Source organism: Tupaia chinensis, unplaced genomic scaffold (genome assembly GCF_000334495.1).
Source record: "Tupaia chinensis unplaced genomic scaffold, TupChi_1.0 Scaffold139935_1, whole genome shotgun sequence".
NCBI classification, from domain to species: Eukaryota; Metazoa; Chordata; class Mammalia; order Scandentia; family Tupaiidae; genus Tupaia; species Tupaia belangeri.
This window is the reverse complement of record NW_006199814.1, coordinates 530,252-557,836: the sequence shown is the minus strand read 5'-3', so window position 1 is coordinate 557,836 and position 27,585 is coordinate 530,252. Positions and strand designations below refer to the sequence as shown.

The 27,585-nt window shown below is 38.8% G+C and overlaps 1 protein-coding gene across 1 annotated transcript in view; it reads left to right on the top strand.

Annotated features, from left to right (window-relative positions):
* Positions 1-27,585, top strand: part of CFTR (CF transmembrane conductance regulator) — a 218,658-nt gene that overhangs the window by 20,092 nt on the left and 170,981 nt on the right. The window contains exon 2 of the mRNA XM_027765925.1: positions 24,495-24,605. Within this exon, the coding sequence (XP_027621726.1) occupies positions 24,495-24,605 (111 nt within the window). The remainder of the gene's footprint in view (positions 1-24,494; positions 24,606-27,585) is intronic.

Below are 27,585 nucleotides of genomic sequence, written 5' to 3'. Positions count from 1 at the left end.
CCTTATGGTTTAAAGAAGAGAATTTTAAAAGTTTACAATCATTCAGTAAATTAATAGTGTAGTAGTTGACCTTCCCATATATTGGAACCTTCTGCCATGTGGTTTCCAGCACTTCAGTTCGGCACACTGTGGACTGTGCCACTGAGGCTGGATCTGGTTCTTCAACTTAATGCTTGACACTTTGTATGCACAAATCTTGGATTGTCCTACTGCAATGGTTTTTACCACTTTTTAAAAGTAATACTTTTATTAGTGAATTCCAATTTTCTAATGCAATCTTCCATGGAACGGCATTCTATACAAACAGAGTAACGATACAAGACAATAACTCTTCCACTAATAAAACAATCCCTGCCCTAAAGTCAGGCTGAAATGATATTTATGAGCTATTTTCTTGGTCCTATATGCTTGCGACTTTCACATTGTTGTGTTTCTCAAGTTGAGATGTCTCTTGTAAGAGTTACTCAAAGACATTTGTAAGCCATCAGGTTTAGGCATGAATTCTAATATGGGAATTTAGCATTACATAAAAGGTATATTTTCATGAGACCTTTGTTGAATTATTTGCCTTAGTTTCATCCTACATGATTGTCGTTTAAATTTTAATTTCTCACTTGTCATTTTTTGAGAAACATTACTCTTATGATCTAGTTTTGAAAGACACATTGAGGCCAGCAGGTGGCATGGTGGTTGGAGTGCTGGACTCTCATATGGCCATCTGTGATTTGAGTTCCAGACTTGGCAGCTTAAGAATCATGCTAGGTGTGTATATGCCCAAAATTCCAAGAGGAGAATGGAGAAGAAGGGATTACAGTATAGCCATCCCCCCACCTTGGGGGGTGATTTCTCACATTCCCTCTCATTGTCTCTCCCTGTCTCTCTCCAGTGAGTGCACATGTCCTATGGCAAAAACCTTGAAAAATAAAACAAAAAAAGACAAAAAAAGAAATACACATGTATTTAGTCTGAAGTTTTTCTGGCATGCTAGGCAATGCAATTGAAGTAGAAGTTGCCTAAGCTCAGCACCTCACTCTGGCTTGAAATTATACTGCTTGGGACCAGCAGGTGGCATGGTGGTTAGGGTGTTAGACACTTCCACATGGCTGACCATGGTTCAAGTCCCGGACCTGGTGGCTTGCTTTCCCACTTTCCCTCTCTCTCGGTTTCTCCTGGTCAAATTAAAATAATGAATAAATAAAATTAAAATAAATAATTCTTTTAAAAAATTATATTGCTTTTCCTTAGGCAAAGGTGTTAAGTGCAGCTTGTCATTGTAACCCTGTTTGTGTCTATGAAAGGCCAAGAGTGGTTCAAAAGAATATTTTGACCAGGATGGGAAGACGGCTTTGATTAAAACTTTAATTCTGACATTGAAGAAGCAAAATAGATAGTTATATGAATAAGTGTATAATATTGTTAATTTCTAAAATCTATGTTTTGTTAATGTAGCATTTCTCTTTGGAAAGATTACTAAATTGATGATAAATCTGGCAGGGGACTTGGTTGAGTGATTGTTCCAGTTTGAGATTGAAGGCGGTTTGTTGGAGAATTTTCTCTTGCTTAGAGAAGGTGGCGTTTTTGTGCTATTCAGGCCTTCAACTGATTGGATGGAGCTCTCCTACCTTAGGGATGGGAGTGACTTTACCCAATGATCACTGATTTCAATATTAATCTCATCTAAAAACTCCTTTCAATTGACACCTAAATTAACCATCACCTTCTAGAACACTTCCCATTCGTGAAGTGATAGCAATTAATGCCAGGGAAAGAATAGCTTCTAAATAAATGGTAAATATGATTATCTGCAGCATTATAGTAAACACTTTTTAATCTTTTCTTCTAGGCACCAAGAAAATAAATCTCTTTTTAACGTTTAACCCGCATCACTTGTTATCTAGATCCTATGCCTTCTCTAAATTCTGAAAATCACACTCTCACAAATGCCCCCACCCTATTCCTTATCTATAGCCTTTACTTTGCTGTTGGCTTTCATCCCCAATTTCTAAACTTTGTGCGTGTATTTAATATTTATTAAAAGTTTTTATAATAGGGCATGTGGCTCACCAGAGAGAGACAGAGATAGGGGAAATGGGAAATCACCTCCCAAGGAGGATTTGCAAGCCACAATCCCTACTCCTCCATTGTCCTCTCAGGATTTGGGGCATGCATACACATACCAGTGTGTTTTTTAAGCCACCAAGTCCAGGACTCAAATCACTCAGTCGGCCATGTGGGATCCAGCCACTTTAATCACCATGGGTCGGGTTAGCCCTAAACTTCCTCTTAAGTAACCAGAGTATCACTTTATTTATTTATTTTTGTCCCCCGGTGTGCATTGTCCTAGAGTAAAATTTCCTTGTTGCTTACGGTCAGTTTATTAGTTTCCTAAGGCTGTTGCTATCGCATAATACTACAAACTAGGTGGCTTAAACAGCAGAAGTTTATTGTTTTGTAGTTCTGGAAGCTAGCAATATGAAATCAAGGTGTTCACATGTTTGATTTCTTCAGAGGCCACAGAGGGAGAGTCCCCTAGATTCTGGTGTTGGTGGCAATCCTTGGCCTTCTTTGACTTGCAGAGTCATCATTCTAATCTCTGCCTTCACCTTCACATGTTTCCAATCTTCCTTCTTTAATAAAGACACCAGTCACGTTGGATTAGAGTGCACCTATTAATGACCTCATTTTAACTTGGCTACCTCTATAAATATCCTATTTCCAAATAAGGTCACATTCTGAAAGTTAAGTCTCAAAACCTCTTTTTGGGTAGAGACACACTTCAGCTTGTTACAACCATGAGCAGAATGACACATGGAAGTAATTTGAAACTACAAAGAGTAATACATGTAAGGGGTTACAGTAATTCATGAAACCTTTTAAAAAGCTATGTGTACCTCATCTATAATGGTACATAAATAACGTGGGGACAATGCAGAGGATGTCTGGTGACGTGATATGGGAACCATTAAAGAGGGTCAGAATAAAAGGGATCATTTGTTCTTGAGAAGACTGATGAATGACTCCATTTATGAAATTTTGGTACATATCCATAAGGATAGGATGAAGGCAAAACATTAGGAAGAATGTTATAATAATGAAGAATGTTACATAGGAAAACATTTTACTGAAGAGAGTGAAATAATCTTGGCTGGAAGTTTTTAGGATTATTGGCTCTAAGAAAAAAGGGAGAAAATGTGACTAAAGAATGGTCCCTGAACAAGTACAGATGCCCTCCCATTTGCACTGCATTTACTACAGAGTTGAAAAGTATTTTGACTTTTTTGGGAAGTGGGGGAGGGGTCTGAATATGGTTAGCCAGGAGTTATGACTGAGTAATACTTTTTGTAATCAGCATCATCACATGGGCTATTAATTTATCCTATTTGTGTAATGAATTAATTAACAGATTAATTTGTACTATTCCTATTCTGTCCCAGGCACTAAACAAGACAGTGGAAATAGAAAGATAAATATTACAGAGCTGGCCTCAGAGTGCAGTTATTAAGTGATATATATATGGAGGAAGTTGGATCTCATGTGGCTGACCTTGGTTTGAATGTCAGTCCTAGTAATTCCACTGGGCATGTGTGAGCATGGCTAGACTTCTGATGGGATGGAGAAAGGGAAGGCAAAGGATTGCAGCATGACCAGCCCTGTTCAAGGGTGCTTCCTCTCTCTGGTATTTATAAAGAAATGTATTACACCTATGTGATCCTCAAGAAGTTAGTTTTAGGAAGGAAATACATTAGCAAGTTAAATATAATGTGGTAATATTAATTCAACCATGAAAAAAACAGAATGACAATTATGTGCTATGCTCTTTGGTAGGCACAGGGGATACGTCAGTAAACAAGAAAAAGAGAAAAGCTCTGTAAGGCGTTTCTCCTTGTGGACCCTACAGTCTAATGTGCTTGGGGACAGGGAGAACTGTAGACAAGTAAACAGACTATTTGTGGCAAAGGCTCGGGTGAAGGTAGTACAGGTTAGAATGAAGCATGTGGGAGGAAATTTAGTCCTAGGCTGGAGAGAAGCTCACGCATACATAATTTTTATGAAAATTTTTTAACATATTTGGGATGTTTTGGAAATAGAAATCAGGGTTTATTTCAAGAAAGTTATTAATTTTTCTTCAGTGTGACCTGGCTGAACCAAATAATTCCATACCCGGTGATAGTAATAGGAGAATCCTTTTAAAAATTAAGAGCCACCTTATTATCTAATGGTTTCATCCAGTGCAAGCTCCTGCAGAGTTCAAAAGGAAGAGAATCTGGCTGGATGTTCCCTTTAAAGTTCATTTTCCTAAAGCATATTGGAAGCAAGAGATCATGACATTTGTGGTTTAAAAAAATTCTTAAATGCTGATAAAACTGATTTTCACTAAACTATCACTATTGTAATTTTAATGACCTGATTACAAACGTGGTCATTTTGAACTTTTAAATTGCTTATGAGAATCAGTTAACGAATTTATTTTAAATTGCTTATGAGAATCAGTTAATGAACAGTGTTACATATGAAAACATTTTACTGAAAAGAATGAAGTAATCTTGGCTAGAAGTTTTTAGGATTATTGGCTTTAAGAAAAAAGGGAGAAAACGTTACTAAAGAATGGTCCCTGAACAAGGACAGACGCCCTCCCATTTAATTCATTAACTGATTCTCATAAACAATTTTACTGATTTAAATTGAACTAAGTTGGATGTTTTGTTTTGGGGAAAAAAATAGCAATTCAGGTTTTTTACCTACCTTTATTTACATATATATTGCTTATGAAAACAAAACAAAACAAAACCCTGCAAAGATTAAGTGAAGGGAATTCAAAGCAGAGCTCTTGCAGTAGAGTTTTGTTTCCTTGGTAAACCTTGAATCAGTTGTTGTTTCCATTTCCTGCCTCTGTCTTGCTCCTTTTTTCTGAGATTTACCATGGGGGTGGGTGAGGGTTAAGCCACAGCTGCTCTTCTCCTGCACCTCGGGGGCTCTCTGGTTGGCATCTCTTCCAGTGGTATCGAGGTTTCATGAAAATGTAAGGAGCATTAGCATTGCTCTCAACCTTAGCAACAAGACCTGAAATTTAAATCTTCTGTCATACAATGTGTCTACATATACCCTCTCTCTTTCCAAAAGGCAAAGAAATAAAGGTGCTCCATTTACCTTTTAATAGTAATAACAATAGAAAACTAAAAGCATTAAAATAAAACTAATAACCAAGTTGCGTATTTAATTTCAAGATGGAAAATCATCTGCCAGAAAATCTGAATACAATACCATGAAGCTCTCTGAATCCTTCTGAAAAACAATAATGCTCAACAGTAGTATAATAGTGTAAGAGCTGAGCATATAAACAAATTAGGCTAAAAAAAATCAAGACAAATGAGAAAAATTCCAAAATTGACTTACTTCACTGACTAGATGATTCCAAGCAGAATTCTAGAAACTAAATTTATCACACACAGCTGAATTTTAAAAATAATCAACTTTGTCTTCCTAATACAGCATCAGCGTCTCCTTGGAATATTAATCTTTAATACTCATCATCTTAAAACATTTCCAAGTTGGTTGATGATGACACAGGGGTAAACTGCAACACTCCATAAGGCTGACCCACATGGGAAGGTTCTGGTTTTGTTTCTAGAGCCCTCCCTGAGTGAGTCAGATAGGCATGTGCTTATGATCTAAGGCTGGCCGAAACTGGGGGTGGATCACAGCATGGAGACTGTCACAATGTGTCTCTCTGGCTCTGTCTTTATGCCCCTCTTTCTGTCTCTCTCTCTCATGGAAGAGATAAATAAGCTTAAAAAATAAAACCATTTTTGAGGTCTGTTCCAGCTTTCGTTTTATCATTTCATCTATCAAGCAAGAAAAACAAATAAATAGACATTCTCAAACTGTATCTGGTGGATACTGTATTTTCTTTTTTTTGAAAAGTTGCTTTGAGACAGTAACTGACAAGAGAGTGTCAGAAAGACTTTCATAAATAGTTATTTGTTTTTGTACTTAGAGGGAAGGCCATTAAATCATTGGTTGTCCAGGTCAGCAGGTGGCATGATGATGGTTAAGGCTCTGGACTCCCACATGGTCGCCCATGGTTCAAGTACAGATCTAGTAGCTTAAAAATCACATGGACTGCATGTGCATGTATGCCCAAATTCCCAAGAAAGTGGAGGAGAAGGGATTGCAATGTGGCCATCCCCTTGGGAGTGATTTTTCACTTTCCTTCTTTGCCTTTCTCTGGAATGCACATGTGCCCTATGACAAAAAAACAGAAACATATTTAAGTAAAATTTTAAAAAAAGGAAAAAAGAACATGTGGCTGTAAAAGGCTGTGAGAAAGTCTAGTATGCACTTTGTCTGTTGAGGCTCATGCCAAACTGATCTCTGACTCATTAGCCCAGAACTTCTCAGAGGATTTCACCTTAACACTGAGAAACGTTTTAGCAGAGAAAATCAAGTAGGTTTGATTTCACATGCAGAGTTAATTTCAGAATGACAATAATGTCTCCAAAAGGACATGATATCTTTGCCATAGGATAGAGGAGCCCCACTGAGAGTGTTTATTTGGGGTCCTCATGATAGTGTGTGAACAAGCTGGATTGATAATGAGCCTTAATAAATTATTCAATTTAGAGTTCTAGAAAAGGGAGGAAATATGAAATAAATGGAATAATTGTAAAACAAATACCAGCAAAGTTAAATCAATATATCACGTGGGAGATATATCACTTATGTGAAGTACGTGTATTTTGTCCCTACCTGAGAAGAGAGAGGTCGAGCTTGTTTTTATTTTTTTCCCCTTTCAGCTACCACTGGGAATGCTTGAAACTGCTTTTCTTCTCTGTTCTCTAGAATGTGATTGTCTAACAGTAACAGTGATGAGGTTCTGACAGTCACACAAGTTTCGCTCTGTAAGCTTTTCAAAATGCCAGCCATTGACCCAGTGGCATTTCTACCGTAAAATCTTAAGGCCAATCCATTTCCCCTCTTCCTTATTTTCTTGGTTTCAAATATATTTCTTATTGCCAATGGAAATAAACCGGAAATTAGAGAGCAATGGTATTACTTGTTTTTTGGTAAAGAGCTCCTAGAACTGAAGTCATGCAGGATACAGAGATTTTACAGGGTAGTTAATCATCCTATCTTTCTAGCCAGTTACTCCAGCTACGATCAGTTTTGTGATTTTGATTTTGTTAGTGGGTTTCATGCCCAAAGAGAACAAGAATCAAATCAAAATCATAGAAAGACACTCTGAGGCTGCCTTTTAAAGTTTCTCTTTTCTTTTTTTTTCTTCTTTTCTCTTCTCTTCTCTTTTCTTTCTTTCTTTCTTTCTTTCTTTCTTTCTTTCTTTCTTTCTTTCTTTCTTTCTTTCTTTCTTTCTTTCTTTCTTTCTTTCTTTCTTTTCCTTTCTTTTTTTTTTAGGGTTTTGTTTGTTTGCTTTTTGCTCTAGAGTGTGTGTGCTTTTGGGAGAAAGAGAGAGACAGAGATACTGAGAAGGAAAGTGAGAAATCACCCCTCACAGAGGGAGGACCACACCACAGTCCCTTCTCTTCCATTCTCCTACCAGGATCCTGGGCATGCATGTGCATGCACCTGGCGTGATTTTCAAACCACCGGGTCTGGAACTCGAACATAGGCGACCATGTAGGAGTCCAGTGACATAGCTGCTCCACCATCTGCTTGCCCCTGAAGCTGCTTTTCGAAAGTAGGTGGGCACTGACTATAAATCGTAATGATTTGTTTCTTTTGTTATCTTTTATGATAGGTGGGATTTTTTTCCCCCATAGTATTGCTTATTGTCTCTCAATCGCTTGAGTTTCTAAATCCAAGCCATGTGAGTGATAATTAAGTGCAGCTGTTAGAAGTAGCCTTTTAATGACAAGGGCGAGCAAGCGGTGTGGTCCTTAAGGCAGTGGAAACCCTTGAAAAGCACACTTGTGTGTGTGTGTGCCCAAATTCCCTAAAGGAGAATGAAGGAAAAGGGATTATAGCATGACCATCCTCCCTGGGGAGATTTTCTCACTTTCCCTCTCTTTCTCTTTGTCTCTCAAGCAAGCACACTCACTCTATAACAAATTTGGAAAAAAAAAAAAATAAAGCCTTATTGCCAATGGTACACATTCCTTGGTTTCTTTCTAGTGCTATTGTCATTACCACTTTTATCCTGAATTCATAGTAGTTCCAGAAGTTAAGTTCCTTGTTTCTGGGAAACAGAAAATAAATAGCTTACACAAATCATGTTACATGTCACCAATCCTGGGATCTCATGAGCTATGTATAAAGCCTTACATGACTTGCTGTAGCCACCCAGGCATTAACATACTTGAAAAGGCTTATAGTGTCAAAGTCACTTTTATGAGATTTTTCAACAGTTTCAGGAGCGCAAAATCAAATGTTTAGGAAAACTTTACAAAATCAACCCTGACAGTTGGCTTTTATATGCTATTGTTAATAATAGGCTTATTGAAATATAATTCACAAACCAATTTACCCATTGAACGTAACAACTCAGTGATTTATTTTTATATTTATAGAAGTGTATAGCTGTTATCATAATCAATTTTAGAATCATTTTATTATCTCTGGAAGAAACTATACCCTTTAGCTGTCGTTTTCTGCCCCCACCCCCAACTTCTTGCCCTAGACAACTACGAATCTACTGTGTGTCCCTGTAGATTTGCCTATTTTCAAAATTTCATATAAATGGAACAATGTGGTCTTCTGTGACTAGTCTTTACTTTTAGTGTTTTTAAAGTTCATCCCTGTTGCTTATCATTCTTCCTATTATTGAATAATATTTCATTTGTAGGAATATTTATATTATTTATTTATTCACCCATCAGTTGATAGATATTTGGGGTGTTCTTACTTTTTGTCTACTATAAACAATGCCGCTGTGAACATTTGTGTAAAGTTTTTGTGTAGACATATATATTTGGGGTATATGTGAAGAGACTTCAAAATGTTTGTGGAAAAGTAATATTAAAATAGTTTATTTTATTGCAAACGATTTTTGAAAGCCATACATAACGTTTTCATTATTCATGTTTTCCATGAACTTTTTAACAACCTTCTATATCTAGAAGTGGAATTTCTGGGTCATATCTTAACTTTATATTTAACTATCTTGAGGCATTCTCAGACTGTTTCTAAAGTGGCTGTGTCATTTTATATTCCTACCAGCAGTGCATTAGGGTTTTAATTTCTTCACACTTTTCTAAAACTTCTTTTTTTTTTTTTTTGAGAGGTTTTCGCTATAGGATGTGTGCGTTTGCCAAACAGAGAGAGATATAGGGACAGAAAGCGAGAAATCACCCCCCAGGGGGGATGGTCACACCGCAATCCCTTCTCCTCCATTCTCCTCTCGGGATCTTGGCCCCGCCCCCACATGTGCCCGGCGTGAGTTTCAAGCCACTGGGTCCGGGACGCGAACCGCAGTCGACTACGTGGGAGTCCAGCGACATAACCATTACGCTAACTGTTGGTCCCTACTATTAACTATTTTTTAAATATTTTTTTTAATTTTTAAAACTCATTTATTCATTCATTCATTTTAATTTGACCAGAGAGAAATATATAGAGAGAAGGAAAGTGTGAAAGCAAGCCACCAGGTCTGGGACTTGAACCGTGGTTGGCCATATGGGAGTGTCCAGTGACCACGCCACCTGCTGGTCCCCAAGGGATCACTGGCATTTATGAACCTTAATTCTCTTAGTCTGAGTGGCGCTTGGTTTCTTGGTGGTCTGTTTTCTGTAACATTTCTGGTTCCCTGACTAGGAAACCAATCACACTGGCCCCTTGAGCCACTGGTTCACCAGAGGATCCTTCAGGGATGCTAAAGGAGCCTGCAGGAACAAAGGGGGCCCAGAATCAAATAGGGTGACACTGCCTGGTCTTTTCTCTGATCCTTCTTCACTGGGGGCCCTGACACGCCATAGGCAACCCACCCACACTGTACTTGACTGAGATACAGACCTACTCACAGGTTGAAAACACCCAGTCAACTGACAGGCCGAAACCTCCAGACTAGGTAAAGTCCCGGACTCAGGAACCCATTCAGGCCTACCCCTTTTGGGTGTAAGTGGAGCCTGGATTGCCTCCTGTGGTCTCCTGTCAGAGCCACCAGTTCTGGGTTCAGGTTGCTGTGTGGTCCCCTGGAGGAGGTTACCAACTCTGGTTGCTGTGTGATCCCCAGCTGGGAGCTGTCAGCTCTGGTTGCTGCATGGACCCCAGTCAGGGACCACCAGTTGAGGACTCTCCCAAAGGGTGTAAGACACTGGGATAAACTCTGGAGTGACAATGTGAGTGTGTGTGTGTGTGTGTGTGTGTGTGTGTGTGTGTGTGTGAGTTTCTATGACTCCGCAGTCTTCAGACTATGGAGTCTGAGTGGGCCCTCACCTGCATTTCTATTGCAGCAAGGGGATTTCTCCATATGTCCAAGAGTCTGTGCCCCCAAGCTCTCAGCTGATTTGTTTCTGTCCCAATCTGTGGGTTCAAGGCTGGTCCCTACTGTCTTGGAGAAGAAAATTGGCCCCAGTTAGATACCCTCTTGTTCTGGTTATGAAATTCTTCAAGAAGGGGTTCTCTGGAGGATATGGTGCAAAGTAACCCCACTGAATTGCTTTTGTAATCCTAGCATGTTAAAAGGATGTGCTCTTACAAATAAAGGTTTCTGACAATCTAATCATTTAACTGGGTGAAAATTTCCATTTTTTATGGAGAGACTGATTGGTTTTCTGACTGATAATAAAATCATTCAACTGGGTATGGAGAAACTGATTGGTTTTCTAACTGACAATCTGATCATGTAACTGGATAAAAATTTCCATTGTCTGTGGAGAAACTGATTCGGCTTTCTGAACTACTAAGCCAAACCAAAGGCAAGAAAAAGTTTGACAGGATTTGCATGCTAGGTAAAGAATGCAAAATTGTTCAATTGTAAAAATCCATATCAATGGATGTAAATCCAATGTTAAGCTTGGACCCATGGAGAACATTGCTGCCTGGTTCTTCCTGAGTCTTTCTAGTATCTCTCATTATTAAGTTGATATGCCTTGATTATGCCTATTATTCGTCTTTTAGATTTTATAGGAATGAAAGATATTGGGTTGGTCTCTGCATTAGGAAATATGTCAAATTTGCATTTTACATGTTCATCAGCTACTGATATATGCTAAAAGTTAAGGTTGCTAGAAATCGAAAATTCTGATCGATATAAATATACATATAATTCTGGGGACCAGCAGATGGCCTAATGGCTACGTCGCTGGACTCCCATGTGGTCAACCAAGGTTCAAGTTCAGACTGGGTGGCTTAAATTCATTCCGGGTGCCTGTGCATGCATGCCCTAAATCCCAAGAGGGTAATGGAGGAGAAGGGATTGCGGCGTGACCATCCCCCCTGGGGGGTGATTTCTCGCCTTCTGTCTCTCTGTCTCTCTTTATCTTTCTGGCAAGCGCAGGCACTCTATAGCAAATATATTTGTGTGTGTGTGTGTATATAATTTTGTTAATGAGCTTAATGACTCCCTGGTGATATCAGATTCCCCAGGGTGGGGAGAAAAGATAAGTATGGGCAGTTAGTAAAAACTTCTTTGCAAAGGCACTTCCATTGGAGATCCTTTTGGAAAATCCCATTACAACCCACCTATCCTCCAGGCTAAAGTGTCCCAGTTTCCCCATCTGCATGCTTGCTTACCAAATTGCGAAAGATCAATTTAGACAGGCTAGCCATTTAAGTGGCTTTGAATGGGCCTCTTTAAATTAAAAACTGTATCCTCCAGCTAGGGTTGTTATATAGTCGGTAAGGCAGATGTTTTGTAAAATCTGTAAACTGGGCTCTGCCTTCCTGGCTGAGTTAGACACAGACTCAGACAGACCACGCTTTTACTCCTAGGTTCCTAGGAGCCTATGGCTGAAATGAAGGTGGGTGGGGCCAACCAATGATGTTTATGGTAGACACTGGCTCCCAGGCCACCAAGCCTTTCTGTCAATCCCAGACATGTATTTGCAACAAATTAAATGCTCATTGGCAAAGGTATCTATTTAGGGTGGACAACTATATTGATGAGTATGAAATGAAAAAGGCCAAGAGGTCTGTTAATGATCAGGATTTTGAAAACTTAAAACCTGATCTGCAGCATGCCTGGGGCCAAGGCGGACATCATGGAGAGACAGTCTCATGACTATAGCTGGTCATTAAAATTCTACTGTATCATGTCAGGAACTGAACCATGTATTGCTGGTTCTGGGAGCCAGACTGGCAGAGCAACCATTAGGGTCTTCAACACTGATATCTAGTTTGTTTTTTAATAATTTAAAATGTGATGGCCAGTTTCTATTCTCCTAAAACACCTGAATAATCAAAAAGCTGGTCCAGAACACACAAGCACATGTCAAAGGGAAAGGAGTGAGAAAGACAAGAAGGGAGTACTGAGTTACAGTGTATACTTGGGGACTCAGCCCCCTGCCCCAGGCCTGTTGAGGAAGAATGGAAGTCAGTACCCATCTACCAGACCTTTGACTAAGGTTTACTTCAACCAAAGCTCATGAATAATTACTTGTTATTCGGGAACCAGCAGTAGCGTAATGGCTGTGTCGCTGGACTCCCATGTAGTCGACCGTGGTTTGCGTCCTGGACCCGGTGACTTAAAACTCATGCCGGGCGCGTGTGTGTGCGTGACCAAGATCCCGAGAGAAGAATGGAGGAGAAGGGATTGCGGCGTGACCATCCCCCCGGGGTGTGATTTCTCACTTTCTGTCTCTATGTCTCTCTCTGTCTGTCTGGCGAGCGCACGCGCCCTATAGCAAAAACCTCTCAAAAAAAAAATTACTTGTTATTCATGACTTAACCTACCAAGTAAGAATACAAGCTAGGAATCATGCTTAACCTACTACTGTGGGTGAATATTACCAGTAGATTAGTCAGTCTTTATTTATTTTTAGAGACAGAAAGAGGGCGGAGGATGGCAAAGAACCATGTCCCGATTGTCATTGACTTGAAGCCTGTTTTCCCCCTATTGGGGCAGAGGAAATACTTGGTACCACAAGACGCACAACTGGGCATCCAAAGACACACTGAATGCCTCAAAAGTAGAAAGTCAGTCTCCCTGGAATACTACACTATTGCCAGTTAGGAAGCCAGGAGGAGATTACCAACCAGTTACAAGATCTCCGTGCCATAAACAACATCATTGTAATCTTCCGCTCTGTCGTGTCAAACCCCTACATGCTCCTGAGCCTTCGGCCACCTCAAACCAGTTGGTTCACGTGCTTGAACCTCAAGGAGACTTCTTCTGTCTCCAACTGGTTTCTAAGAGCCAGCCCCTGTTTTTGTTTGAATGGGAAGAAAGTTCCCCATGCCGTTGTGACTTTGATGAACAGTAAGCACTATAGGTGGTTGATGGGGGCAAGGATGGCTCAGTACCAGTGGTTACTATGCACGAACTCATGCATGGAGCTAGAGATAATGTGCATGTTAAACCCAGCCACCTTCTTACCTGCCAAGCCTAGACTGCCCAATTATAGCTGTGAAGAGGTCATCGATGAGGTCTATTCAAGTAGACTAGACCTGTCAGACAAGCCCTTTAGGGACCCAACTTGGCACTCTTCATGGATGGCAGCAATTGTGTACAGGATAGACCATGGAGAGCTGGGTATGTGTTGACCACAGAAGCTGGTCAGTTCAGTGGGCTGAACTAAGGGCAGTCATCCAGACCCTAAAATATGCCACCGATCTAAATACACCAAAGTATAAAGTAAATCCTCCAATTATTGTGCAAGCAGCCGGAATCCTACTGTTGCCAGAGTTTCTCCATAATTAATGGGCAACAGAAAGGAGAAACAGACTAGGGAGTGTTGGCTGCAACTACGATATAGGCAACTATTTGTTCTGTGTATTCTGGCTCATAAGCTGGTGCTTCAGTACCATGAGTTGACACATTGGGGACTGTTTTCTGCAACCCTGTGTAAACACGTCAGTAGCAGATGTGAAACCTGTGCCATCAATACCCATCAGAGGCCGAATCAGTCCCTGGAGTCCAGGCTATAAGAACCTCCCATAAGAGTGGACTTGACTAAGGTCAAGCCATATTGAGGCTACCAGTACCTGTTACAGGTATCACCCCATGAATCCATCACACTAGAATCAAGAGGACTGCCTCTTTAGACCCACACAAAGCCCCTCTGGATGACACTTTGAAAACAAGGAATCCACAGCCTAAGCTAGTCATTCCGGAGACTGACTAGTCAATCCATGGCAGAAGCCTGAGGAACCCACAACCCTGCTTTGGTCACTCTGGAGGCTGACCGATTGGTCAGAAAAATGGCAGAAAAATCAAAGATACAGCTGTCCCAGACAACACATGAACTGTTCTGAACCTTTCCAGATTAGTTGTAACAATCCTTTCTGTAGACTTGGCCTCTACCACCTCTGCCGATTAGAAATCAGAGGTTGTGAGGCCACGCTATGATGTTCTAAGGAATACCAAGGGCATCAAAGAGAGAAATGATATGGATCCTGTTTGCTAACTGCTTGCACACAGGCAGTGTTTCTATTCCACCTTTATAAATTGCCTGCAGGGGAACGATACAAACTGGATTACAACTGTTTTGTGGCGCTTTTGGGACTCTTCCGGTCTGCAACATCCATGCAGTCTGCAACATCCGTGACCTAGACTGTATAACCCCTGTAACTACCTCAAGTAAGAGCCTAGACTTGAGAGTACCAGCTCTGCTGGAACCACCTGTGTTATAAACCCAAGTTCTCCCACTCTCTGAGTGGTGCTTGGTTTCTCTGCAGTCTGTTTTCTGCAACAGTTTAATCTGCCTAAGTCTCAGTTTCTCATTTGTAAGATGGAAATATAACCTAGATTTACCTCTTAAATTCTTGTGAGGATTAGATGAATTAATGTATGTGAGACACTTGGAATTTTTTGGGGATCTGCTAATATTTTACTAATGTAAGCTATTATTATTACCATTATCCCAATAATAAACTCCAGTGCTTAAAAAATTAAAACAAAACCAAGCAGTGTATGTAAAGAAGTATGTAAGCATGTACTTTTAATGCTTTATGGACGGCAATAGGTTTGGCCCCCATGAGAACCAAGTATACCAGTCATGTGAGTTATTCTCTCCAGCAGGTACTACAGCTGGGAGATCCTAAGAGCATTTTCCAAGGGCACATAACTAAAAAATGATAGAGGTAGGATTACAACCTAGGACTGTGTTTTCTCCTTAAAATCACTAGCTTCATTTTTAATAATAATTTGTGACTGGGACTTTGTATTCTTCAAGATGAAGTGTGACCTCAGACAACCATTTCGAGAGAGTAAAAATGGTTTTATGTAATATTAATGTTGATAATGAGCATTATGTGAAAGTCATGCAGTTAGAATATATTTAATTAGAAAGTTTATGTTCATAGTTAACCATAGCAATTAATGCATTATCATTACATGTACCTCTTCTTTAAAAAGATTCCCGACTTATTTCCAAAGTTATATAAGCTCATTGTGAAACATTAGGAAATACAGACAATCAGAGAAGGAAATATCTCCCTGGATATTTTCTCAGTATGCTTATGTTCCTAATATCTTTTAATTTAGAAGCACCTCATGAAATGAATAGATCAATTTCCTATTTAATGTTTTGATTCATCAGTGTTCACAAATTACTTTCCATTAGGATGCCTGTATGGTTATACATCCTGGGCTTCTAGACAATTTTTCAGAATTGGTTTGTGGTCCTTTGTTGAGCAGCAAGTAATTAGCTTTCCAGATCTTTTAAAATTGATCAACCACTTTAGAGTTGTTTACCCATCTAGAGAAAGAAAAAAAAATCTATAATTCTCTTGGTATAATTAGAACCTTATGAATAATTAACTTTTAGACACAAAAAAATGGTTAATCTTTAGCAAGCATGTTCTTCCTACAGTTGATTAAACTAACCAAGTGGTTATGGCATATAAATTCACTGTTTCATGGTGAAGCTTCACATAGCTGTGCTAAATACCTTGCAGAATGAGAGGAGAGGGAATTACCAACCTGACTCCAGTAGTGCAGTTTTGGATTGATTTCTTAGAGCCTACTAGTACACAGGCTTTTTTGTTTTGTTTTGTTTTGTTTTACCTTTCATGAAAAAGAGAGTCAGACAGACTCCAGTAGTGCAATTTTGGATTGATTTCTTAGAGCCTACTAGTACACAGGCTTTTTTGTTTTGTTTTACCTTTCACGAGAAAGAAAGTCAGACAGAAACATGTACCTCTGATATAATCTTTTCATGCTGCTGTACTCCTCCCAGCATCTGACATGTGGGTTGCTCAGGTTGACACAGTATCCAAAATCTGGGGCCCCTACATTGTGCAGTGGTGTCCTACCACCTGTTCATTGTACCTGAGCCTGCACAGCCTTTGTGGGAGCTTGGGACTGGGGGATAGGCAGGTGGGGTGGTGGTTGGGGCGTTGGACTCCCACATGGCTGACTGTGGTTCAAATCCCAGACCTGGCAGCTTTCTTTTTCACTCTCCCTCTCTCTCTGACCAAATTGAAGAATAATGATAAAAAGAAATAGAGTTAAATAAATAATTCTAAGAAAAACAAAAGAGCTAGGTACTTTCTCAAGTTCTATTACTAAAATTCTTTGAGAAAAATATATCCTACTATAAGATTACATGTAATCTGAGTTGATGAAACAGGCTCAGCCTTATGGTGCACAGTGGTACCCCTGCTTGGGAGGCTAGAAACTACATGGGAAGCACAGATTTGGTTCCTGGGGCAAGCTGAACACACTGAACGGTCTTGAGTACCTGTAATCCTAACTAACTGGGAGGCTGGAGCAGAAGGAAGTGCAACACAGTAAGCCTCTGTCAAAATGCCTATCTCTGTCTCTCTTGCCTTCTCTCTTTTTTTTCCCTTTCTTTTCTCCCTTTTCCATCTGTCTCATAAAGAAAACTATATATATATATATTTTGGAGAGTTTTTTTTTTTTTTTTTTTTTTGCTATAGGGTGCGTGCGCTCGCCAAACAGACAGAGAGAGACAGAGAGATAGAAAGCGAGAAATCACCCCCCAGGGAGGATGGCCACGCCGCAATCTCTTCTCCTCCATTCTCCTCTTGGGATCTTGGGCACGCACGCACACGCCCCCGGCGTGAGTTTAAGTCACTGGGCCCGGGACTCGAATCGCAGTCGACTACGTGGGAGTCCAGCGACATAGCCATTGTACTAACTGCTGGTCCCAAGAAAAGTATTTTAAAAACTGACAAAAAAGTTGGTAAAACAACCATAACATTGAAAATGCTAAGTATGTGAATTTGCTTATTTTTTTTAGTCCGTCTAGAGCCTAGATGACATTTAGTTTCAAATCAATCCTTACCATCCTACCCATTTATCAAAATAATGAAAGCAAAGTAATAGAGCTATGCATTTAGGATTTATTATCATAATATATCAAATGATTCCCTCTCATTTTCTGTACCTTCATTTTTTTTCTTTTTTCTTTTTCTTTTTGGTTAAGACTACACAGATTATGTGAGTTATTTCAAACTCATGGGAAAGAAAAAAGAATGATGAGTCAGTTAGGTGGCATTATGGTTAAGGCGGCTGAATCCCATACGGCCAACTGCGCAGTCAAAATCCTGGTCCTGGTGACTTGAAAAACATTCCAGGAGTGCGTGCATGTGTGCCCAAAATCTTGAGAGGGGAATGGAGAAGAAAGGATTGTGTGATTCCCCTTGTGGGGGTGATTACTCACTTTTTCTCTCTGTCTGGTAGGCACAAGTATCCTATAGAATGATAAGAAACTTTCTAGTATATTTTAATTTGTATTCATGAAGTTTAGGGTAACTTTTGCTTAGTCTCTATTAATTATTTCATGTAAAAAGGAAAACAGGCTATATATCTAACCTTCATCTTAAGTTTTAGCAGATGAAAATGTCAGATGCCTCCATTGGCATAATAAAAGCTAAATGTCAAATGGAAAAATAATTATAAGTTTAATTATGTGGTTTTAGGAGGATGGGTTTTGTGAAAAATCAAAGCCATAATAGTGACTATAACTGGCATTTTTCTCCATTATAAACAATTAGAAGTTACTCTGTACAAAACCTACAGGTTCGTCCTAAGAAAATAAACTAACCTAAATAAGATTCATCTTTGTGTGTGTGTGTGTGTGTGTGTGTGTGTGGGGTGTTTGTGTGTGTTTAAAAAAAAATCAAGTGATGGGGCCAGCAGGTGGTGTGAAGGTTAAGAAACTGGATCCCACAGGGCCAACTGCACACGGTTCAAGTCCCAGACCCGACAGCTTGAAAATCACACTGGGAGATGTACATGTGTGCCCAAGATCCTGAGAGGAGGATGCAGGAGAAGGGTTTGTGCCATGCCATCACCCCAGTTGGTGATTTCTCTCTCTGTCTCTGCCTCTGTCTCTCTCTCTCTCTCTGATGAGTATACGGGCGCTATAGCAAAATAAAACAAAACAAAACAAAAATCAAGTGATTGTTTTATTTCATAAAACCTGAAACCTCTTATAGTCAAGTGGTCAGAGCAGTGTTTGTGGGATGGTAGACTTATTTTTTTTCAAATTAGCTTGTAACTTATAAATTATTAAAAAAATCTGTATATTTTTTCTTTCACTTCATGATTAATAATTAGCTAGTTTCCGTTAGAACTATCCAGATGTTTGAAAACTGTGACAGTTTCTAATTTGAGCAGTTTATAAGTCCATTGTCAATATATATTGGCTAGTTCTAAATGAATAGAGGGATAAGATCAGTTAAAGGTGCGAGCAAAGCAAAGGGAAATGTGGATTAACAGTTTGCTGCTTTTGGTTATACCAGGTGCTTTGTCTCATAAAAACAAATGATGCTCACTGATCTCTTTCTGTTTTTTTTTTTTTTTTTTTTTTTTTTGAGAGATTTTTGCTATAGGCCACATGCAGTCACCAAAGAGACAGATACAAGGAGAGAGATAAAGAAACGATCCCCCGAAGGGATGGCCATGCCACAATCCTTTCTTCTCCACTCTCCTCTTCATATTTTGGGCACACATGCACATGTGTCCCAGGTGAGTTTCAAGTTGCTGGGTCCAGGACTCATACAGTGGTCAGCCCTGTGGGAGTCCAGTGCTTTACCCACCATGCCATCTGCTGGCCCTGATGCTCATTCATGTCTGTCATTTTTTTTTAATCTTTTTAATTTAGTTTTTAAATTAATTAATTTAAATAATTCACTATTCACTGAGCATTGTCACAGCATACAAAATGTAATTTCCCATCCAGAAGATGCTGCATAGTAGCTTAATCATGCACATTATCTTCAATAATACATTTTATTGATTCACAAAATTTCTTTAATAATCTAACTACTTTCAATAGCAAGCTCTGCTGATATAAACATTTCTATGAATACATGTCTGGCGTGAGGCATGAAACTCTGAGTAGAATGAATATACTATAAGGTAGCACCTAGTTGATGTTATATAGTTTACTACAGTCACTAATTATGTATTTTTTACTATATTTTTTAATTTCAAGAAAAGCAGATTTAACTTTAATAAATCAAACAAATGCTAAGGAAATATGCTTAAAACTTAAAGCCAGGAAACAGGTTGGGATTCTGTTCAAACAGTAGGTACATGAACCTATCAGCAGCTCAAGACCAGACAAAAATCCTTAAAATCGGAAAATGAAGCCTAGAAACAAAAATCAACAATGTATTAGTCAAAAGTCATAAAATTTTCTATTTCACCAGTTCAGTCTCTCTTTATTTTTTGTTGTTATTCAATTTCCCCAATTAAATTCTCATTGATTTCTGATGGGAGAAATGTTGGGGTAGAAATATTGATTAGGCATTCTTAAAAATTCTGTCCAAATATGCTTAATATACTCAGAATTACTCAAAAGGAGGGGTGACTGATGGTTTGCACTGATTAAAATTCCAAAAAGTGTCTAAAGTCAGGATGTCTGTTGTTCATATTCTTAATTAAGACTGGCAGAAGTTGGGATCAGCAGGTGGCATAGTGGTTAAGGCACTAGTCTCCCACATGGCCTACTGCAGTTTGAGTCCTGGACCCAGAGGCTTGGAACTTACACCCGGCACATGTACGTGCATACCAAAAGTCCTGAGAGGAGAACAGAGGAGAAGGGATTGCTGGGTGATCAACCCCCTGGTGGGAGATTTCTCACTTTCTCTCTCTCTCTGTCTCTCTCTATGTCTCTGGTGAAGCACACATCCTATAGAAATCTCTCTTTTTTCTTTTTCTTTTGGAGAGGTTTTTGCTATAGGGTGCGTGCCCTCGCCAGACAGACAGAGGGAGACAGCCCCACGGGGGGATGGTCATGCCGCAATCCCTTCTCCTCCATTCTCCTCTCGGGATCTTGGGCACGCACGCACATGCGCCCGGCGTGTGTTTTAAGCCACCGGGTCCGGGATGTGAACCGCGGTCGACTATTCGGGAGTCCAGCAACATAGCCATTATACTAACTGCTGGTTCCCCTAGAAATCTCTCTTAAGGAAAAAAAGAAAACGACTGAAGCTAGACTTTGAGATTCCCTGATGAGCTTAATCTTAGGGAATAAAATCTTTCTCTAAGAAGACTGTGGTGATTACTAGGCCAAATAACTAAAGTTATGGGTTTTAATTTTTATAATACACATTAAACCGAATTTTGATTTCAGGATATAGATACAGGTCTATTGTGGTTAACCTGGCAAGAAATGCTAACTTATATTAATAATTATAGTTGGTGAACTTGAGTTTTTATACTACTGAGTTTGTTTGGTTTGATCATGCTGGGCTAGGACACTCTTGATATTTCAACTAGATGTCATGGTATATTATAATATTACAATGGACACAGATAACAGAAGCATTTTGTGAAAGCAGCCCACAGATTGTTTTACTTTTTTTTTTTTTTTTTTTTAGAGATTTTCACTGTAGGGCGCGTGCGCTCGCCAGACAGACAGAGAGAGACATAGAGACAGAAAGCGAGAAATCACCCCCCAGGGGGGATGGTCACGCTGCAATCCCTTCTCCTCCATTCTCCTCTCGGGATCTTGGGCACGCACGCACACGCGCCCGGCGTGAGTTTTAAGCCACCGGGTCTGGGATACGAACCGCGGTCGACTACGTGGGAGTCCAGCGACATAGCCATTACGCTAACTGCTGGTTCCCCAGATTGTTTTACTTTGAAATGAGTTGAATACCTATTTATGGGACTAGCCACCAGTCTTGGATATGGAACAATTGAGCTACATTTATATAATTTTAAAGAAATTGACATTTAATTTTTAATTTCTTGAAAATGTCTTTTTTTGGTATGATATAGACAGGTAGTGAAATTCTCATTAATAAATTTACTGTCATACTTTAATAATTTCATCCATGTTATAAATGTAGTTTATTAATAGGTGGAACACATACTCCTTTTTACTAAATCTTCTATCTTTTTCATCCATAATGCTATTACTCTTATTCTAAGTCTTTCAAATATTTGGCAATCAGTGATCTACTTCAGATAGTTTCTTCCTGCTGGAGCAGATTGTACCATTTTCATGAAATCCATGAACTGTTGTTAAATATAGCCAATATTAAAAATTAAGTTATTTAAACTTACAATTAAATTATATTAAAATATAGTAAAAAAAAAAAACCTCAAAAGTTACCACTTCCTATTTATTTTACATTTTACTATTATCTATGCTTTGGAGGTCATTTGTGTTCATTGTATCTAACAATGGACATACTACTGATACATTATAATATTCAACTCTCTATCGCTTCCAGCTCTGTGTCCAGTGACTTCATATGTAATAGCTTGAAATTGGTCACGGTGAGAGTATTTACACCACAGAAATTGGCAAATGCCGTAAGTCAGCTTTTGCTTTTGTTTCCTGTTAGTAAATGTTTGCCAATTATGCCACCCACTGCTTGGAATCTGGTAGCTTCTTCTTTTTTTTTTTTTTTTTTGAGAGGTTTTTGCTATAGGGCCCATGCACTTGCCAGACAGAGAAGGACAGAAATACAGAAAGTGAGAAATCACCCCCTGGGGGGATAGGCACACCACCACAATCCCTTCTCCTCCATTCTCCTCTCTGAACAGGGATCGACTACATGGGAGTCCAGTGACATAGCCATTATGCTAACTGCCAGTCCCATAAATCTGGTAGCTTTTGTTCTCCCCGCTTTCAGGTTCTCCTCCTAGCTATCTGTTTAGCACAACCCACCATGCTTAATTTTCTTAAATAGAAAAGAAAAAAAAAAAACTGAATATAGTAAAGGAAGGAATGAAGTCAGAAGAATGTGGAAGAAATCTAGGCTTTGCCAGACAAGTTTAGCATCTCTGAGCCTTCATTTCTTTATTGTTAAAATGGATCTATGATTCCTTTTTATTCTACCCATTTACCAAGAGTTTCATATTAAAATCACAATGTAATTTTCACAAATGTCATGTTTGTGAAAGCTCTTTAGAAAATGCTAGGTACACACAATTTTTTATTAGCAGTAAATACTTTCTTCACCTTTTCATTTCTTGGCTTACATTTACAAAATTTTGAAACCTAAATTATATCCTAAATTGCTGTCTCAGATTTGTCACAGCCTGCCACTTGTGTTTCAAACTTCACCCTCTCGTCTTTATGTTAGATAGTAGGATGGTACGGTGGTGGGCAGCAGCTGGGTGTACTGTTACTTTCTCAGTGTCCACTAAAGACATGGCATGATTATAACACTTCTTCCCGCTGTGTTCAGACTGGCCTCAAGTGTCTTCATTGCTCTCCAGGAAAAATTACTAATGGATCAGGCAGGCAATGAAGTCTAAACCTAATTATCACCCTTTATTAAAGAAACCTCTTGTTAAAATACAAATGCAAATTAATGGAAAAAGATGACATTAAATCATAATCACTCATTAATATCTTAGCAAGAAGTGATTAATGATGTTACTTAGCCTTTGACCTGGGCCTTAATTCAGTTAAGTTTTGATGAAAGACTAGTTGTGAAGACATTAGGAAAACAGGATGGGGACTTTCTGAAGAAACTGAAGACCAAGAATATATAACGTGTGGACCCATAGGGTGGGAGTGATGAGGATGGACAGGAGGGCCATCTGCAAGGTTTTGCCCTGGAGAAAAACGTTTGCATTTGGTTTGACACTTTCTCTTTTAATTCTGAATGACTTTGGAGAATAAGTTTACTATTATAAGTTTATTGTGCCTCTCAGATATTGTCAAAACACACCCTTTTGATCTTTGGTGGTTTAATAAGTACTTTGATACATTACCAAAATAATTCTCAATGGTACCAAGTTTCAGAATTTTCCAAAGGAAAAAAAGATGGAAAAATAATAGATTCATAAATCACTAATTCCAAGTTCAGTTCCTTTTTTCAATACGTGAAATTTCACCTGAGAAAGGTCTCATTCTCACAATTTAATTTATAATCTTTCTTCGTACATGATTGATCAATTTCACAAGTATCCTTTTTCTACATCCTTTTTCTCCTCCTCTTTTTAGATTTTATTATCCCTTTAGATTTTCTTAGAAGACTATTCTACCTTATCCATAATAGTAAGAAACCGTGTTTTCGAAAATGACTGAGGGGACTAGCATATGGCATAATGGTTACATTGCTGGACTCCCATGTAGTTGGCCAAAGTTCAAGCTGGATCCAGAGACTTAAAATTCATGCTGGATATGAGTTAAAACTTGTGCATTCATGCCCAAGATTGGAACGGAAGGGAAAGGACTGTGCATGGCCATACATCCCCCCTAGGGGTGATTTCTCGCTTTCTGTCTCTCTGTCTCTGTCGCTTCAGCAATCACATGTGCCCTATAGCAAAAATTTCTCCTAAACAAAAAAAGAAAAAAAAAAAAGAAAAAGAAAATGATTGGGGCATCCTGTTTAGTTATTCCCATGTCTATATCACTAATTTCCATTATAAATAGTTATTTATTGGGGCCAGCAGTTAGTATAGTGGCTAAAGGCACTGGACTCTCAGATGGCTGACTGCAGTATAAGCCCCAGATGCATGTGCATGCATGCTCAAAAACCTGAGAGTTGAATGGAGGAGCTGTAGTTACTTCCTTTAACAATAGTTCATGGTTGAGAACCCTCTGCTACAGTAACAAAGTAATAAAAGAATGTTTACTAAAAGTCTTCTTATCATTCATAGTTCATTTTATATTTGAAGTGGAATAAAGCTTAGACTTTAGCAACTTTCTGTAAACTCCTAGTATATGCTTATTTTGAGGCCATTTAATAATGTTTAAATAGGGAATGCTTAGCAGTTGTTCTTCTGGGAAGAGTTGTACCATTCTCAATCCCTTCTGGCAAAGTGTATATACAGGTGTATTCTGTCAGATATGAAGTTTAGTATTTATGTAAGTTGATGTACTTTATGCACATACCGTTTTCTCCCTTCCCCAAGATTTGAATAGGTATCAAATTCCAAATCTACATCAGAGACCAAATCAATCAAATATTTACGTCTACCCCTCTTCTCTTTATTTTAGTTGGACCAGACCAATTTTGAAGAAAGGTTATAGACAGCGCCTGGAATTGTCAGACATATACCAAATTCCATCAGCAGATTCGGCTGACAATCTCTCTGAAAAGTTGGAAAGGTATGTATATTCATGTATATCATTTATTAGTTGACAAGAGAAATTCATGTTAATCTTTATATAGAGAATAGGAAACTAACAGTAGAGAGGGCTTAATTCTCAAAAAGGTATACTTAAAGTAGGAACATATTATTGCTGAAGTCCTATTTTAAAATTTTTTCCCTTTATTCATGGTACATGTGTGTGAACATGTGTGTACACAGATGAAAGAGAGGGAGAGAGAGGTGGACTCCTTCCGCAGGGTCTAGTCGCAGTGGGGATACCCTTTCTCAAGTCTTCCAGTGCATCAAATTTTGGGCACTCACTTGTGGGCCAAGCTTTTTTTTTTTGACTGACCGACCTGGGAATTCGAACCTTGGTCACCAGGGGGATCTAGTTTCTCCTCAGTAGTGCATTTCTGCTATACCATCTTGCTATAAATCTTGATGTTATGGCTATTAGGTATCAAAGAAGTGAAAAATTTATATAAAAATATGAAATAAGCACTCAAAAGGGTACTTATTACATGCCAGGTATAGTATGTCTTATAGTATGTCTTCTCAACCATTCTGAGAGGAAAGCGTACTGTCTCCATCCTACAGAAAAGCGAACTGAGGCTTAGAGAGATGATGTAATTTGCCAGCTAATGAATGATGGCGCCATGAATGATACAGACCTGGATGGGGGGCTGTACTGCCCATCTGTCCAGGAACAGTGCTCCACCATAAAGAATATTCGAGTCCCCTTTTCTAAAAGGATCAGTTAGGATTTTTGATTGTGTGTGACAGAAACCCAATGAACTGCCCTAAGTAAATTAAAGGAGGAAATTTATTTGTTGATAAAGCCTAAACTGTATGAAGGCCTAGGTGGAGAACTGGCTTTAGGGATTTAATGGGACCAGGAACTCAAATGCCATGCAGTGATATTTGCCTTGTGCTAGTTTTATACTCTCAGACCAGCTTTCTCCCTGCAGTGGGTCTTTGATTACCACTCTTTGCTCGTATTTTTATAGATCACAGAAGAAAGAGCCCTTTACTCCTGGCCAAAGATTCTTGAGTCATGTGTTCACCAATCAGTGTGAATGAGGTAGACTGGCTTTTGCACCAGCAGCACAGGGTCTGATATCAGATAAAAGGAAAGGGAGTGGAAGAAAAAAAAAAGTAGCTACTAAATTATTGTGCTAGAATTTAAAAAGTTAAGTAGACTTGTGATTTATTTATTTTATTTACATGAAATGGATTTCCTTTCTTTGACATTTTCAAGGCCAAGTAAGGTATTACAACCTCATTTTTCTAATTTTATTCAAAGAATTAGACTTCTGAGAATAGCAGATTCACATTTTCAAGATCAAGGCCCAACTGCTATTACTGAGCACTCAGTGTATGTAAGTGACATGAGGGCAGGGCTTTTTTTGTTTTTGTTTTTGTTTTTGTTTTTGTTTGATCTGTTTTGTTTAAGAGGTATCCCTGAGTTATCTACAATATCCCTGAGTAACTATATATAGTATGTACTCAGTAAATATTTGTTGAATGATCCTTTGATTGGACATGAAATGACCAGCATTACACAAAGGCCTGTAACATTGTTGGAGAGATAAAATATAAGAAGTAATATGTTGTAGGTATATCAACGAGTTTAAAATAATGTCTAAGCTCCAAAAAGATGGTGAGGGAAAGATTAATCAGAGTAGGGCTGAGCTAATTTAAAATTATCTACTCTTGATGTTTTTTTATAGCCAATTAGAAGGCATACACCTGAATTTGCAGGATTATCTAGCCTAACATTTTTTTCTCCTCAGTTTTTATTATATTCTTCTCTTATATTCAGTTTTTAAAATGTATCTATTTTGTTTAAACAACCCTGTGTGAGCAAAGTTCATAAAATCTATGTCTATTTTTGTTTTGGTTTAGTTTTTGTACTTCTTCATTATTCACTTTTTTTTTTCTTATAAAGTTGATATTTAGACTATTGAAACATTCTGCAAGACTGACATACTATTTATAGTTCTTTGTCCCTCTGCACCCGTGCGCTGGCTTCACATTTTATAACTGCCTTATGACCAAAGCCCTTTGGTGGTTCCCTCTGACTGGGATACACTGATCCATCTGGCTTAGTTTGTGGCCGTGGAGTTGAATGCTTAGCATCACTGCAGTATGCAAACCACACATCCATTCCAGGTTAGACGCAAGGATACTAACTTTTTTAATGTACAGAATTTCTTCCCTAATGATTTGAACCTATTAGGGCACTTCTTGAACCAGATCACCTACTCTTGCTGCTAACTCCTTTTCTTGGGTTACAAATTGCCAAGTCCTACCCATGTAAATAAATTCCCCAACTTTAATGTCCTGTCAGGTCACTACCCCAAAGTTTTGTTCATTTTATAGCTAACATTTCTTTGCTTTCCTGGTCTTCTCACTTCTCCTATCATTTACATCTCAGCTTCCTGAAACACGCTTTCTACTTCTACTGTGTTCCTAAAACAACATTGACCAGAGTCACCTAAGTCTTACTTATTGAATATAATGACACCTTTATACATGACTTCACTGTTGACTAATTCTTCACTTTTAAATGATTTCTTTGGTTTATTTTCTACTCTTCTTTCTTTGTTTTCCCATCTGACTCATTCCTTCTTTGTGAATCTGTGCTATATTTAGTTTTTTATCCTGTTGTGAGTTGCTGAATGTTACAGATGGGAGGCAAGCTCCACCTGTGAGTGAAAGGTGGGGAAGAGTGTGAGTAGGTAGATAGATAGAAAAGGGTGATTAGTTAGCAAGCTTGTGTGGGAAGCCAACGTCCGTGAAAAGAGATTGCTATACTCGTCTCCAAATCTCAGTTGTGTTTCCCTCCGTTCGAGTGACTTAGAAGCATGTAACTTAATAGCAAGGTGAATAGCCATTGATAAAATGGAAAGACTTTATTTAATTCTTTATCTAGTCCTTGCTTTCATTTATGAAATTTTTCACCTCTTTACAGTTTGAAAACTAAGATAAGGGTA